Below are 16,891 nucleotides of genomic sequence, written 5' to 3'. Positions count from 1 at the left end.
CATACTGTTAAAGAAGACCTAATAAATACAGCAATCTTATCATGCTGTGGCTAAACTAAACCAAGTAGTGAAGTAACACATGTAAAACTCGAAAAAAGTGCTGAAGATGTAAAGTCATTGCAAAGAGAAATGATTGCCAAAGAATGGAGCAATTTTGTTAGTCTTTCAAGTCATAATGTGGCCAATGTTACAGCTTGGTGAAAATGAATTAAGTCACACCATTAGTATGTACCATACAGATAAATGTCGTGTTATGACAAGAGCTATCAACAATAATTTTATGATATTAACAGAATCTTCCGTCGGTTCTTGGTAGAACAACATTATAATAATAAATGAAAAGCACCAGTTTGCTTTTGTTCTACAATATTATTTTTATTGCTAACCGGTTTTCGGCTTACAAGGCCATCTTCAGGCATTTACTGAGTATTATCACCAAAGAAGTTAAATGTTAGCAGACAACACTGGAAGAGAAGTAACACATCTAGAGTGAAGTAGAAACATACAGTGAGTAACATCTTTGCAATGAAATAGTAAAAACTGAACAGTACATAAATAACAATGGAGTTGACAGAAAAACATTTAGCACAATATAAGAATAACATGCCTACATAACGGTATCTATTGATAAACAAAACTATTGAAATAAGATAAACTTAGTACTAGGCAAGGCTGCATCAAGAGGTATGAAACATGGAGAGTGATACACAACCAATTAAAAAAGAAGAGACAGTTGTCAATGTAAATACAGAATACACGAAGAACTTAAGCTATATCAATACGATAAACAGAAATTAATAAATGCAGGAAAATTGAGGTGTTTGAGGGAACCTACAGTTTGAGAGTGTGGTGGTACTGCATTTTAACATTAACTTTATAATCAAAGCAGTGGCTGTATACCAGTTTACATTAAATAAATGAGCAAAGTAAAATATGAACAGTATTTGATGAGACAACTACAAGGGGAATTAAACATGGACAGTAATACAAGTACAAGTTAAAAGCAAACCCTTAACTATTGAAACTACAGCATATGTGGAATACAAAGACAACTGCAACAAATAAAACAATATGCTCCTCCCCACCCTCCATCAGAAAAACAACTGGATGTTATGAAAGTTGATATTGAATATGCCTTAACGAAAGACACCACTGCAAAATATATAGTTGCCAATGCACTAAAGAACGAAACCAAATTCGTGTGTAACATCCCACGGTCTATTGACTTTCACACCCTCAAGTCCTTAAAACAGAAATTACAACACCAAGGTATCGTTGCCACAAAATCTGATAAAGGCAACAGCATTGTGCTTTTGAACAAATGTGATTATGTGGATAAAGTTAATGATTTTCTGAATACCACAGGCTTCCAAGTCTGTCCTAAAGACCCTACTAAATTGTTCAAAGAGGATGTTAAATATGCAATCATTTCATGCAAAAGCATATTCTCTGAATTTGAAGTAAAACTGTTAACTAACATGAACCCAATGCCTCCTAGAATGTACGGCCTTCCTAAACTGCATAAACAAGATATTCCTATTCGTCCAGTTGTATCATCATTCACTGCTCCATCTTACAAACTAGCCAGTAAACTTGATGTCCTAATTAAGAGCAAGACTAAATTTAAACCAAAGCATGGTATTTCAAACTCTGTGGACCTAGTAAACAAGTTAAAAGGTATATCTGTCTCACACAGTGATAAATTAGTATCCTTTGATGTCAGCAGTTTGTTTTCTAACATACCAGTAGTAGAATGTATAGACATTCTGACAGAGCTGATGCACAAGTCTAATGTCAATCCTGTGGAATTGAATGACTTGAGACTTGCCACACAGACCTGCCTTGCACAGAACTATTTCCAGTTCCAAGGCACTCTTTATAAACAATTAGATGGCTTAGCTATGGGTTCCCCTCTTAGTCCACTGTTGGCTGAAATATTTATGGACCATTTTGAACAAAATTTTCTAAAAACAGAACCTTTGAGTGCAAACATCAAATACTGGTTTAGATATGTAGATGATGTCCTGTGTATGTGGACTGGTACTACAAGACAACTCAACACATTCTTGAAAAACCTAAACGGTCAACATAAAAATATCCAGTTCACTATGGAAATTGGCAACAAATCTATAAACTTCTTAGATCTCACCATTGACATCAGTACACACACACATTGTTTCAAAATTTACAGAAAAACAACAACTACAGACACAGTAATACCTTCTTGCTCACAACACCCCATAGCTCACAAACATGCAGCTTTCCACTCAATGGTACACCGTCTCATATCCATCCCCATGTCCAGAGATGATTTTAAAGCAGAGTTAGATACAATAAAATTTATTTCCTCAGCCAATGGCTACAATCCAGTTCTTATTGACCACATCTTGCACAGGAAACAAAAACGGAAAATTATACCCCTCCTCTATGCCCCACCTGCTTCCCCATCCACTGTCTGCAATAAATGGTGTACTCTACCATTTCTAGGTAAGGTATCACAGACTATAGCCAAAGCACTGAAATCCTGCAAGTATAGGGTTTCCTACTATGTCAGGAACACTACAGCCCAGTGTGTTTTTAATAGCAAAGATAAGATCCAGTTATTAGCCAACAGTGGGGTATACAAAATCACCTGTTCTGATTGTGACAAATTTTACATTGGTCAGTCAGGCAGAGACATATCAACTAGGCTGGCTGAACATGAACGCAGCTGGAGGTTGCAGAATTCAGACTCTGCATTTGCTGAGCATGTACTGAGTGAGGGTCACAACTACCAGCCAGTGTCCCATGTACTTCACTTAGCAAACAAAGGCCATAAACTCAACCTGCTGGAAGCCCTGGAAATTAACAAACATCTTGCTCACAGTCCAGATCTCATCCTAAATGACCAGACACAACTCAACACTTCCCCTCTCCTAAACTTCATATAATCATCTTTGTTGTTCATTACTTCCCACACCCTCTCTTCCTACATATTCCCATTTTCCTGTAGTCATTAAGTTGTTTTATTTGTTGCAGTTGTCTTTGTATTCCACATATGCTGTAGTTTCAATAGTTAAGGGTTTGCTTTTAACTTGTACTTGTATTACTGTCCATGTTTAACTCCCCTTGTAGTTGTCTCATCAAATACTGTTCATATTTTACTTTGCTCATTTATTTAATGTAAACTGGTATACAGCCACTGCTTTGATTATAAAGTTAATGTTAAAATGCAGTACCACCACACTCTCAAACTGTAGGTTCCCTCAAACACCTCAATTTTCCTGCATTTATTAATTTCTGTTTATCGTATTGATATAGCTTAAGTTCTTCGTGTATTCTGTATTTACATTGACAACTGTCTCTTCTTTTTTAATTGGTTGTGTATCACTCTCCATGTTTCATACCTCTTGATGCAGCCTTGCCTAGTACTAAGTTTATCTTATTTCAATAGTTTTGTTTATCAATAGATACCGTTATGTAGGCATGTTATTCTTATATTGTGCTAAATGTTTTTCTGTCAACTCCATTGTTATTTATGTACTGTTCAGTTTTTACTATTTCATTGCAAAGATGTTACTCACTGTATGTTTCTACTTCACTCTAGATGTGTTACTTCTCTTCCAGTGTTGTCTGCTAACATTTAACTTCTTTGGTGATAATACTCAGTAAATGCCTGAAGATGGCCTTGTAAGCCGAAAACCGGTTAGCAATAAAAATAATATTGTAGAACAAAAGCAAACTGGTGCTTTTCATTTATTATAATAATTTTATGTGTAATGTTATTACAGAGGTGGTAAATATATCATCAGATACAATAATAAGCAACATCATATGTTATCTAATATTGGTGATGTGAAATACAAAGCGTACATAGTTATACAGATTAATAAAATAAAAGTGGAAGTGCACTGCACATGAAAATGTGGCAGTTGTAAATTATATAAGAATGACAATGGTGTTGATGTGGTGGGGGGGGGGGGGGGGGGGGTCTGTGGTCACAAAGCACAAAGGCACAGGATACAGACCCCATGAGCTATACCATTGCAGTCTCTGCTGAAAATTGGAATGTATCTATATTTCAACCAAACAGTTAAAGGTAGTACTTACAGTTTAACATAAAACATGACCCTTGATACTGTTTGGGATTTTGGGTGTACACAAGGTCTTGTCAGAGCTGAAGTGCTCACCATTTTCAACCTTACAAGAAAAACATCGAAAATTATTGAAAATCATCCTCTAGCCAGTAATTCCCTGAACACTCAATATCACATAGGCTTTGCAAAACACAACCACATACTCACCAAGAATTCAACAACCTCTCATTGAGCCAGGAGATGAACAATATCTTGCTAAGAAACTCCTACCCCCAACTCCTACTCCATCAACTATTCAACTTGTGCAATATCTTAGTCTGTTCTTATACTGTTGGTGTTGCTGTAATTTTCAGCTGTTGTAGAAGTATTTTTAACCCCTTTGTCTAAATAAAGCACATTAGATTCCAAAAGTATTTACAAATCACTGAAAAATTACTCACTGAGATGAAAAATGTTCTTGGATTCTTGGATTTGCTGATGTGAATGGAATGGAGCTAGAGTGATGAGAAATAATACAACATTCTTGGCTGAGAACATCTTAGAAGATTGATCCTGAGTTTTTGTGGAGGGAGTATGGGTGACAGGGAATTGCATGGACTTGGCAGAGACGTGACAGAATAGGACTGCATTGTTGAGGGTGGATCCCAAGAAGACACACACACACACACACACACACACACACACACACACACACACACACACACATTATTTTATCAAAAGTATCCGGACACCCCCAAAAATGTACGTTTTTTGTATTAGGTGCATTGTGCTGCGACATACTGACATGTACTCCATATCAGTGACCTCAGTAGTCATTAGACATCATGAGAGAACAGAATGAGGCACTCCGCAGAACTCACGGACTTCAAACGTGGTCAGGTGATTGGGTGTCACTTGTGTCATACGCCTGTACGCGAGATTTCCACACTCCTAAACATCCCTAGATCCACTGTTTCTGATGTGATAGTGAAGTGGAAACGTGATGGGACATGTACATGTACATCTGCATGTATTCTCCGCTAGCCACAAAGCGATGTGTGGCAGAGGGCACTATTCACACCAAAGTCATATTCCCCCCCCCCCCCCCCCCCCCCCCCCCCCTCCGTTCCCCTCGCTGATCACATGAGGGAAAAATGACTGTTTGAACACCTCAGTACAAGCTCTAATTTCCGTTATCTTTAAATGGTGATCATTGCGCAATTTGAAAGTTGGTGGTAATAATATATGCTCTACATCCTCGGAGAAGATCGGATTTTGGAATTTAGTGAGCAGCCCCTTCCGTTTAGCGTGTCGTCTGTTTGCAAGTGTGTCCCACTTCATAGTTTCTATGAGATTTGTAATGCTCTCACGATGGCTAAATGTACTAGTCACGAACCTTGCCATTCTTCTGTGGACCTTCTCAATCTCTTGAATCAGACACAACTGGTGAGGGTCCCATACAGATGAACAATACTCTAAGACTGGACAAACTAATGTATTGTAAGCAATTTCCTTTGTTGAAGGACTGTATCGCTTCAGGATTCTGCCAATAAACCAAAATCTTGAGTTAGCCTTGCCTGTTACTTGTGTAATCTGATCATTCCATTTGAGATCATTTCGAATAGTCACACCCAGATACTTGACAGATGTTACTGCTTCCAAAGACTGGGCATTTATTTTGTACTTGTACATTAATGGGGATTTTCCCTTTCTTATACGCAGTAGGTTACACTTACTAGTATTGAGAGATAACTGCCAGTCATTAGACCATTCGTTTATTTTCTGCAGATTCTGATTGATTTGTTCACAACTTTTGTGTGATACTACTTTCCTGTAGACTACAGAATCATCTGCAAACAGTCTAATGCTGCTGTCAATACCATCAATCAGATTGTTAATATAAATTGAAAAAGCAGTGGATTTATTACGCTACCCTGAGCCACACCTGATGTTACGCTTGTTATTGTTGAAGTCTCCCCATTCAAGATGACATACTCCTTATTGTCTGTTAGAAAACTTTCTATCCGACTGCATATGTCATTGGATAGACCACAAGCATGCACTTTTTGGAACAAGCAACAGTGCAGAACTGAGTCGAATGACTTTCGAAAGTCGAGGAATATGGCATCAACCTGGGAGCCGGTATCTACAGCCTGTTATATATTGCGCACGAAGAGGGCCAGCTGTGTCTCACATGACCACTGTTTCCTAAAACCGTGCTGGTTTCTGCAGATGAGCTTCTCAGAGTCTAGAAAGGTCATTATATCTGAACACAAAATATGTTCCATGATTCTACAACAAATTGATGTCAATGAAATGGGCCCGTAATTATGTGCGTCCAATTTTCTACCCTGTTTATAGATTGCTATGACCTGGGCCTTCTTCCAGCCCTGTGGAACTTTCCACTGTTCCAATGATCTCTGGTAGATGATGGATAAGAATGGTGTTATATTTGTAACATAGTCAACATAAAATCTTACGGGGATACTGTCTGGGCCAGTTGCCTTCCTGACGTCTAAGGATCTTAACTGTCTTACAATCCCAGATATACTAAACACTATGTCAGCCATCCTTGCATTTGTTCGACAATTGAAAGTGGGAATGGTGTTGCATTCCTCTACCGTAAACAAGTTTTTGAAAGCTAGGTTTAGAATTTTGACCTTCTGTTTATCATCATCCATTACATTACCTGTAGTCTCAGCAGGAGAAGGTACTGAATCATTTGTAGTGTTCATAGATTTTATCTACAACCAAAATTTTTTGGGGTATTTTTAGAATCTGCAGATAAAATATTGCTTTCAAATTTGTTAAAAGAATCTCTCATTGATCTTTTGACAGCTGCTTTCATTTCACATAATTTCTGTTTGGCAGCAGAGCAGTGACTACATTTGAAATGACTGTGCAGAATTCTTTGCTTTCTCAGCAACTTCCTAATATGTTTGTTGAACCAAGGTGGATCCTTTCCCTTCCCTATATTTTTACTAGGCACATTTTTTTCTAGCACGTGGGGGACAATACCTTTATATTCCAACAAAGATGCTCAATGTCTTTGAGTCCCACGGTGAATGCTTGGAGCTGACTATGAAGATATTCATTAATGACACTTTTATTTACTTTCCCAAACAAGAAAACTATATACTGTTTTTTTTTTTTTTTACTGGCATAGAAGCCACAATGACAGTATGGTCACTAATACCTTCTTCTAGATAAACTTCCTCAAAAAGATCAGTCTGTTTGACCATATTAGATTGACCAATATCTAATATGTTCCCATCTCAAGTTGGTTTTCTAACCGATTGCTCAAAGTTGTATGTTGAGAGTGCTCTTAGAATAACTTCACACAAGACTTTGCTTCTGCCCCCTGTGACAAATGTGTAATTTTCCCAGTCAGTGGATGTCAGATTAAAGTCTCCACTTATAACTAATGGATAATTTGGATTTATTTCCTGTGTACTCAAGACTTTCCTGAAACATTCGACATTTGTTCTGATTGCTGGTGGTCTGTAAAAACATCCTAATACAATGGTCACACCTTGTCTGATTGACAGCTTTATCCAGACTATTTTACAGTCCAACTCAGTATCGATCTCAAAAGCATTTAAACAGCTTTTAACTGCAATGGACACACCACCTCCCATAGCACCAGTCCTATCCTTCCTAAACATTGTCCAATTCGAGTTCAAAATTTCACTCTTTTTATGTCAGGTTTTAACCAGCTTTTGGTACCTAATACAATATTGGAATTACTATTGTTTATTTTGGAGAGTAACTTGGCAATCCTGCTAAAGACACTTCATCAATTTACTAACATGAAATTTAGCATATTTAAATCCTTTGGAATGACCTGTTTAGGTGAACTAACAATTTTTACAGTTGGCACACCCACAGTGTCATGAACTGGTAATTTTTCAGGCCAATGGTTTGTTTCCCATGGGGAGGAACCTAATCTAAAAAAAGCCATGTGCATGCCACAAGCACTGTTCTACCTATGTAGCTGCTTCCTGTGTGTAGTGCACCCCTCATGTATTGAGGGGCGAGCACAAAAGCGTGCAGGCCGACCTCGTCTGTTGACTGACAGAGACCGCCAACAGTTGAATAGGATTGTAATGTGTTATAGGCACACGTATATCCAGACGATCACACAAGAACTCAAAACTGCATCAGAGTCCACAGCAGGTACTATGACAGTTAGGCGGAAGATGAGAAAACTTGGATATCATGATCGAGCAGCTGCTCATAAATCAAACATCAAGCTGTAAATGCCAAACAACGCCTCGCTCAGTGTAAGGAGCATAAACATTGGATGATTGAACAGTGGAAAAATGTTGTATGGAGTGATGAATCATGGTACACAGTGTGGTGATCCAATGGCAGGGTGTGGGTATGGTGAATGCCCGGTGAACGTCATCTGCCAGTGTGTGTAGTGCCAATAGTAAAATTTGGAGACGGTGGTGTCATGGTGTGGTTGTGTTTTTCATGGATGGGGCTTGCACTCCTTATTGTTTTGCATGGCATTATCACAGCTTAGGCTTACATTGATGTTTTAAGCACCTTCTTGCTTCCCACTGTTGAACAGCAATTCAGGGATGACGATTGCATCTTTCAACACGGGCAAGCACCTGTTAATGCGTGCCCTATGGTGGAGTGGTTACACAACAATAACATCCCTGTAATGGACTGGCCTGCATGAGTCCTGATCTGAATCCTATAGAACACCTTTGCAATGTTTTGGATTGCCGACTTGTGCCAGGCCTCACCGACTGACATCAATACCTCTCCTCAGTGCAGAACTCCATGAAGAATGGGCTACCATTCCACAGTAAACCTTTCAGCACCTGATTGAACATATGCTTGCGAGAGTGGAAGATGTCATCAAGACTAAGGGTGGGCCAACACCTTATTGAATTCCAACATTACCGATGGAGGGTGCCATGAACTTGTTAGTCATTTTCAGCCAGGTATCCAGATACTTTTGATCACGTGTGTGTGTGTGTGTGTGTGTGTGTGTGTGTGTGTGTGTGTGTGTGTGTGTGTGTGTGTGTTTTATTGTTAAATTAAATAACAACATATTCAATTCACATTGAAACCAACCTCCACCATTCCATGTCAATGATCCCGCAAATGCCATCCAAATATAACATGCATGAAAGAACCACTAGATTTGTTGTACTGACAGTCAGTGGATTGTGTTCACTGGTGCACGACACTGCAGACTACAATTGTCCATCCACACTGATTGCACTGCTCTGTGCATCTTCAAGACATATTTTGTGGACTTGCCTTGTCTCTGATTACTGTGCATTGCTTTGTTGTGAATGATACAGTGCATTTAAAAATTTCTTTTGTAAGAAGCCTCTTCACCATAATCATTTCAAATGCATTTCATTTAGCTAAGAATGACTAGGCTCTATATAACTTATTGTGAAGTATTGTGTCTCTCTTTTTGGAACAGTGGTGAAATTCACTCGTACTGAAAATTTAGAAGTTTACTAAAGTGCGTCAACTGTCAAAAGGAACATAATTTTATTTATGAATAAATCTCATTCTCTCATTTCTTCAGGGTGATGGTAATGGGTGGTGGCAAAGTTCTTGAACTGGATTCTCCAGATGCTTTGCTAAAAGATGAGAAATCCCATTTCTATCAGTTAGTTGGCCCACAACTGCAGATGCGTTTTTCTTGAAGAATGCGTGATACTGCCTAAATGGGCATCACATGAAGGAAGAGAAAATGGAACAGGAGTCATTACATCCTTTCATGTCATGTCTCTAGTTGTGCCTTGAAAATGTAAAGTGTAAGACATTGTTTGTGTGAAATCACAAATTCAGCTGTGCAAATTAATGTGCATACCAAAGTTTTGTATGATACTGATTTTTAGTGTATAATATACTTCAACTAGATTTGTGAATGGTATCCATTATGATCTCATTGAAGTAGATACAAAGAAACCAGGGAATGCTTGTAACCTTATTTATATACATAATATACATATATAATGTAAATGTTTCAGTGTTAAATTGTTAAAACAAATACTAGATATATGAAACAATGTGTCGGGTGAATTAAAAAGAAACAGTGTTTATCATATTGAATATGTTCCTGATTGCAGTTTTTTTTATAATGAAATTATAACTCATAAAAATGTCTGTGACGTGATAATGAGGACAATGCCTCAACTTATTCAGTTGCAAAATTCATTTATCCCATGGATGTTTGAACTGTGTTTCAATAAAATTTTATTTTACTAATTGTCTTGCTTTTTATTTATATTTCATGGCCGTCTTTCAAATACTCTGACCAATTATACAAAGGTTTACACAAGGAATTGTTGTTATTCAATAATACTGCCTCAAGCTTTGCTGCATGCCTTGTGGAGTAGTGACCAAGAACTACTGGCTGGCATACTGTGGGTCACCAGTTCAAACTTCATCATCAGGAAATACTTTTTATTTAGCATTTATCATTTCTGGAAGGTCCAGGAAATTTCTTGTGTTCGTAAAGCTGACATATTTTAGAATTCCAATATTTGTATAAATAATGGCACCCTCTGTCCAGGAGTTCAGTTCTGTTTCGGATGTACATTGGTGTCAATAATAAACATGCTTACACTGCTAAGTGTTATACTTCACAGAAGACGTAGTCTTTGGATTTGAACTTGATTGTGGTTATGACATGACAGAACAATTCAATTCAATAATAATTCAATAATGCAATGGTTATCCAGAAGATTATTAGAATTTATTATTGTATAAAGGATATTTTGCTCTTCTGTCTGCCCAATATTTCTTCATTTTTCAGATATTTCCTGTGTGTGTCTTGTGACATAAACTTCATTTTTATAACATTTATAGTTGTGTAATTTACTGTAACTGTTTATTACTTATTTAAACTGACATCATTTTGAAAATATATGCACTATTTTGCACTTAGAAAAGATAATGGATCCACCAGAGAATGAAGCACACTTTTTGGGAAAGGTGTACCACCACTGTAACTAATCTTCCTTACTACCATATCACAACTGATTTTCACTCCCTTATTGATAATATTTTTCCCTTCTATTGAGCTTCAGTGTAAAGAGGATACTACAATAATTTTAATATAAGATTCCAGCAATATAAGATAAAACCTGCTTGTGTGTGCATTTGATCCATTTGTACATTCTGTGTATTCCCTATATCAACAAGTTTAACCTGCTCATGTCAGTTTCTCCATAGTTTTTGATCAATTAATGTTGACAGACTACACAATTAAAAATGGTGCTTTGTTTTACAGCACTTTTTTAAGCTGATAGTGTCTCCATACTTCACTCAAATCAGTGCACATCACTCTAACATGTTCAGTAGGTTTCAGAGGCATAATGTCAACCTGCATCCAGAGCGGACTGACTTTTCTACTCGTCACCAAAGAGGACATCACTTGATAAAATGTTTCAAATTGTGGTTACAGCAAAGATAACCACTTACCATATTGTTGAGGCAATAATAAATGAAAAAAACACAAACATTGCTGAGCTTTTCGAAAAAATTCTTGGTCAGAGACAACTAATGCAAAACACACACAAACACATACACCTAGTCCTGCCTGACTACATTGTCCCAGCACTGCATCTCAGCTGAGTAATTGTTTTCTTTATGTTTTTTTGCTAAAATACGCAGTGGATATGTCTACTTGCCACACTACATTATTACCACTGTGTCAAAATTGGCCCATAAATGCCAAATAAAGCATTTTTATAAGACAGCAGCTTCAGTGAATCCATGGCTACGCTCACATGTGAAAACATATACATGACAACAGGAAGGTTATGAAAAGGCCAGTTCTACAAACAAACAAATCAATTTAGCTGCTGTGGAAACTGACCACTACAAGAAGTTTGTTAAACAACTCATTGTATTAATGCATCTTAAATACTTACACTCATTAATGTTAAGTAGAAGAATATTGAATATCAGGTAGACTGGTAACATAAGTAATAAGGAGGCTTTCCACAAAATCAGTGAAGACAGAACATGTGGAAAATACTGACAAGAGGAAGGGCAGGATGACAGGACATGTGTCAAGACATCAGAGAATAACTTCCATGCTACTTGAGGAAGCTGTTGAGGCTAAATAAAAACTGTAGGGTATGACAGAGATTGGAGTACATCCAACAAATAATTGAGCATGTAGGGTTCAAGTGCTACTCTGAGATGAAGAGGTGACCACAAGAGAGGAACTTGTGCTGAGCCACATTGAAACAGTAAGAAGATTGATGACAGAAAAAAAGTCTCAAGATGTAACTTAGAAAGTAGTGACTGCCCAGCAGTTCTTAGGATAATTTGTTGTGTCCACCCATAGTTTTCTTGTAGGCACTTTCTTAAGGAGTTTGTCATCTAACCACATCTTCACCAAATGTATAGTCACAAATAATCATAATTTGAAGCTCTTTCTTTGAGTCATCAGTCCTCTGACTGTTTTGATGAGGCCTGTCATGAATTCCTCTCCTGTGCCAAACTTTTCATCTCAGAGTAGTACTTGTGACCAATGTCCTTAATATTTACTAGCTGTATCCCAATCTCTGTCTTTCTCTACAGTTTTTACCCTCCACAGTTCCCTCTAGTACTATGAAAAGTTAGTCCCTGATGTCTTAACAGATGTCCTATGATCTTGTCTCTTCTTCTTGTCAGTGTTTCCCTTATATTCCATTCATCTCCAGTTCTGCAAGAACCTCCTCATTGCTTACATTAGTCAGTCCACCTAATTTTCATCATTCTTCTGTAGCAATTCATCTCAAATGGTTTGTTTCTCTTCTGTTTCAGTTTTCCCACAGTCCATGTCTCACTGCATTTCAATGCTGTGCTCCAAACATAGATTCTCAGAAATTTCTTCCTCAAATAGATCTACGTTTGATGCTATTAGACCTCTCTTGAGGTTGTGCCATTGCTAGTGTGCTTTTCATTTCCTCCTTGCTCCACCCACCATGGGTTTTTAGCTGCTTATGTAACAGAATTCCTTAATACCATCTACTTCGTGATCATTAATTATGTTGTTAAGTTTCTTGCTATTCTCATTTCTGCTACTTCCCATTGCTTTTGTATTTCTTCAATTTACTCTCAGTCCACATTCTTTACTTGTTAGACTGTTCACGCTATTCAACAGATCGTGTAAATCTTCTTCACCTTCACTGAGAATAGCAATGTTATCAGCAAATGATATCACTGATATCCTTTAACCTTGAATTTTAATTCCAGTCTTGAACCTTTCTTTTATTCCCATCATTGCATCTTCAAAGTAGAGATTGAACAACAGGGCTGAAAGGTTACATCCTGTCTTATAGCCTTTTTAATCCCAGCACTTCATTCTTGGTGTTCCACTGTTATTGTTGCCTCTTGGTTCTTGTACATATTGTATATTACCCCTCTTTCTTTATAGCCTACCGCTATTTTTCTCAGGATGTTGAACAACTTGCACCATTTTACACTGTCGAATGCTATTTTTCCAGGTCAACAGATTCTATGACATGTTTGAATTTTCTTCAGTCTTGCTTCCATTATAAACTGCATCAGAACTGTGTCTTGTGTGCCTTTACCTTTCCTAAACCCAAACTGATTGTCATTTAACACATTCTCAGTTTTTTTTTTCCATTCTTCTGTTTTTTTTATTTTTGTCAGCAACTTGTATTCATGACCTATTAAGCTGATTATCTGATAATTCTGGCACTTATGAGCTCTTGCAATCGTGGGAATTGTATGGATGATGTTCTTACAAAAGTATGATGGTACATCCCCAGTCTTATACATTCTTCAAACCAGCATGAATAACTGTTTTGTTGCTGCTGGTAATCTACCCCCTCCTTCCTATTTCCACCTATAGTCCACATTACACAATGTCTTTTATGGAGATCTGAGAGGAGCGAAGATTGCGATAAACTTTCTAGTTTACTTAGCTTGCCATGGTGAGTTGGCTCCAGTTGTTCTTGTCTAGGGGTCTGATTCTTGAAGCTGAAAAAGTCACATCAGGTCCTGATGGTTGGTTTAATCTAAATAAATCCAAAGATTGTTGTTTCAGAATTTTTTTATGCAAATGTATTGTCTCACTGTTTAGTAGATAATACAGTATTTCGATTTTTCACATTAACAAAACCAAAATTACATTGTTTGCACAAAAATACATCCAATCACATCAAAGGCATGCTTACAACTCCCACACTCTGTGGAAATAACAATATTCCAATGTGTTTACAATTTTTCTTAACAAACGAATTTCTGCTAGTTTCTTTTAGATTATTAATTTGGATTATTATTTCATAAATGGATCCAGAAATAAACATAGTAAACAGTACAGGATTGTGTAATTAATAATAGAAATTTTAAGTATGCCAATAATTCGCAGTTTCAAATGCTTCTAAAAAAATTAATTGTAACTGTACATTCAGAACTAGTACTTGCCGATTATAACATTAAAACTAAAATATTTTATAAAATAATTCCTTTTCTTAAATTTTAGCTTGAAACATAACATAGTGTTTAAAAAACTATATGAAAGTTTTCAGAAAAGCAACTGAGATAATATTGACCTGTCCAAAATTCGAAAAATAATACTGATCTCGACAACTACTGTTGAAGAAAGGTACTGCTAGAGGAGGATGTCCTGTTACACAATTCCTCCAATGATTTTAGAAATTCTGATTGAATGTTATTTATCCCTTCTCTCTTATTTGATTTCAAGTCTACCAAAGCTCTTCTAAATTATTATTCTAATACTGGATCCCGTATCTCTTCTCTATATCCTCATGTTTCTTCTTCTTGTCACGCCATCAGATAAGTCCTCCCCCTCATAAAGGCTCTCAATGTACTCTTTCTATCTACCCCCTCTCTCCTCTGCATTTAACAGAGGAATGGAATTTCCATTGCTTTCTTCTTGTTACCACCCTTGCTTTTAATTTCACCAAAGATTGTGTTGACTTTTCTACATGCTGAGTTAGTCCTTTGAAAAATCATTTCTTTTTCAATTTCTTCACATTTTATATGTAGTCATTTGTTCTTAGCTTTGCTACACTTCCTATTTATTTCACTCCTGAGTGGCTTTTATTTCTGTATTCCTGATTTGCTTGAACATTGTTGAACTTCCTTCTTTCATCAATGAGCTGAACTATTTCTTCCATTACCCATGGTTTCTTTACAGTTACCTTCCTCATAAGTACATTTTTATCTCCATCTTCTGTGATTGGCCTTTTCAGTGATGTCAATCCCTCTTCAACTGAACTGTCTACTGAGCTATTCATTTACAAATTGTGATCTGATTCTATATCTGTCCCTGGGTATGCCTTACAATCCATTATCTGATTTCGAAATATCTGTCTGATAGTGTAATCTAATTGAAATCTTCCTGTATCTCCCAGCCTTTTTCACATATATCTCCCCCTCTTGTGACTTTTGAACATACTGAATTATCCATTCAGTGTCCTCATATACTTCCTCCATCTCTTCATCTTCTGCTTGAATGTCAACATGTATACCTGAACTATTGTTGTTGGTGTTGATTTATTGTAGAGTCCGATGAGAACAATGCTGTCACTAAACTGTTCACAGAAACTCATTCTCTGTCCAGCCTTCCTATCCATAATGAATTCTACTCCCTTTATACAATATTCTGCTGCTGATGATATTACCCTATACTTGTCTGACCAGAAATCATTGTCGTCTTTCCATTTCACTTCGCTGCTGATACCCATTATATCTAGATTGAGCATTAGCATTTCCCTTTTCAGATTTTCTAGCTTCCTTACCACCTTCAGACTTCTGATATTCCATGCCCCACCTCAGAGAACATTACTCCTATCTTGGTTATTCAATCTTTTTATCAAGCTCTCCCTTGGCAGTTCCATTCCTGAGATTCGAATGAGAGTTTAGTCTGAAATCTTTTGCCAATGGAGAGATAATCTTGACACTTTTCCAATTACAGGTCGCTTATCCAGAGAATACACATAATGTGTCTTTTATGCACTGGTTTACATTGCCTTCTCCATCCTCATGCCATTGATCATTGTCGATGGTTCCAGCTTTTAGGAGCTGTTTCCCACCCCAAAGGCAAGAGAGTGCCATGAACTTCTGTCTGCTCCTCCGCTCTCTTTGACAAGGCCATTGGCAGAATGAGGGTGACTTCTTATGCTGGAAGTTATCAGCCACTGTTGCTGATAACTTTTATTCAAAATTTACGCAGCGGCAGGTTTCAAACCCAGGACTGAGGATGTTTTGATTACTAATCAAAGACGCTACCCCTAGCCCACAGGTCTATAGCTAGTCACATTCTCTATGTTGTGAGTAGCAATATTCTATTTCATTTTTATGATTTGAGATTACAAAATTAGGAAGGAAAACGGCCTTCATTGCCCAATACTGGAGCTGACAGTAACAAGCTCATTTTACAGTTTTATAGCCAGAAAATCATTTCTCAATGATATAAAATGCCTGAAATATATACAAAGAAACTGATGGGCTTAGCTCAGTATGGCAGGCAGCCACACAAAACCGACAACAATAAATAAAACCTACCATTCAAAAATTTTTTTTTCATCAGTGACATCTGTCTGTTTATATTCACATTTATGTAAGGGATTCTCCTTTCAACCAACATAAAATTTCTGACAAGGCACCAGAGCAATTAAGTTGTATGTTCTGGACACCTCCTTAGATTGTATTAATTAATTTTCATTAAAATGAATTGTATATGTGGTAAGAAAAAATATTTTTACTTTTGTTGTTAAATTTAATTATATTCTTATTAAGCTTATCCATTATGGGTGCTTTAGAACCCATGACTGTTAATTGAATCTAAATACATAAAACTGCAACCA

At 37.0% G+C, this 16,891-nt stretch overlaps 1 protein-coding gene across 6 annotated transcripts in view; it reads left to right on the top strand.

The window, feature by feature from the left end:
- Positions 1-10,209, top strand: part of LOC124789025 (ATP-binding cassette sub-family C member 10) — a 388,717-nt gene extending 378,508 nt beyond the window's left edge. For 3 of the 6 annotated variants that reach the window (XM_047256314.1, XM_047256328.1, XM_047256320.1), the window contains one exon: positions 9,616-10,209. In XM_047256314.1, coding sequence (XP_047112270.1) covers positions 9,616-9,736 — 121 coding nt within the window. In that variant the 3' untranslated portion in view covers positions 9,737-10,209. The remainder of the gene's footprint in view (positions 1-9,615) is intronic. The other 3 variants (XM_047256342.1, XM_047256350.1, XM_047256336.1) reach the window with 1 other exon arrangement.
- Positions 10,210-16,891: the final 6,682 nt, after the last annotated feature.

The sequence above is a fragment of the Schistocerca piceifrons genome, chromosome 1, assembly GCF_021461385.2.
Source record: "Schistocerca piceifrons isolate TAMUIC-IGC-003096 chromosome 1, iqSchPice1.1, whole genome shotgun sequence".
Classification (NCBI taxonomy): Eukaryota; Metazoa; Arthropoda; class Insecta; order Orthoptera; family Acrididae; genus Schistocerca; species Schistocerca piceifrons.
This window is presented reverse-complemented; position numbering and strand designations above follow the sequence as displayed.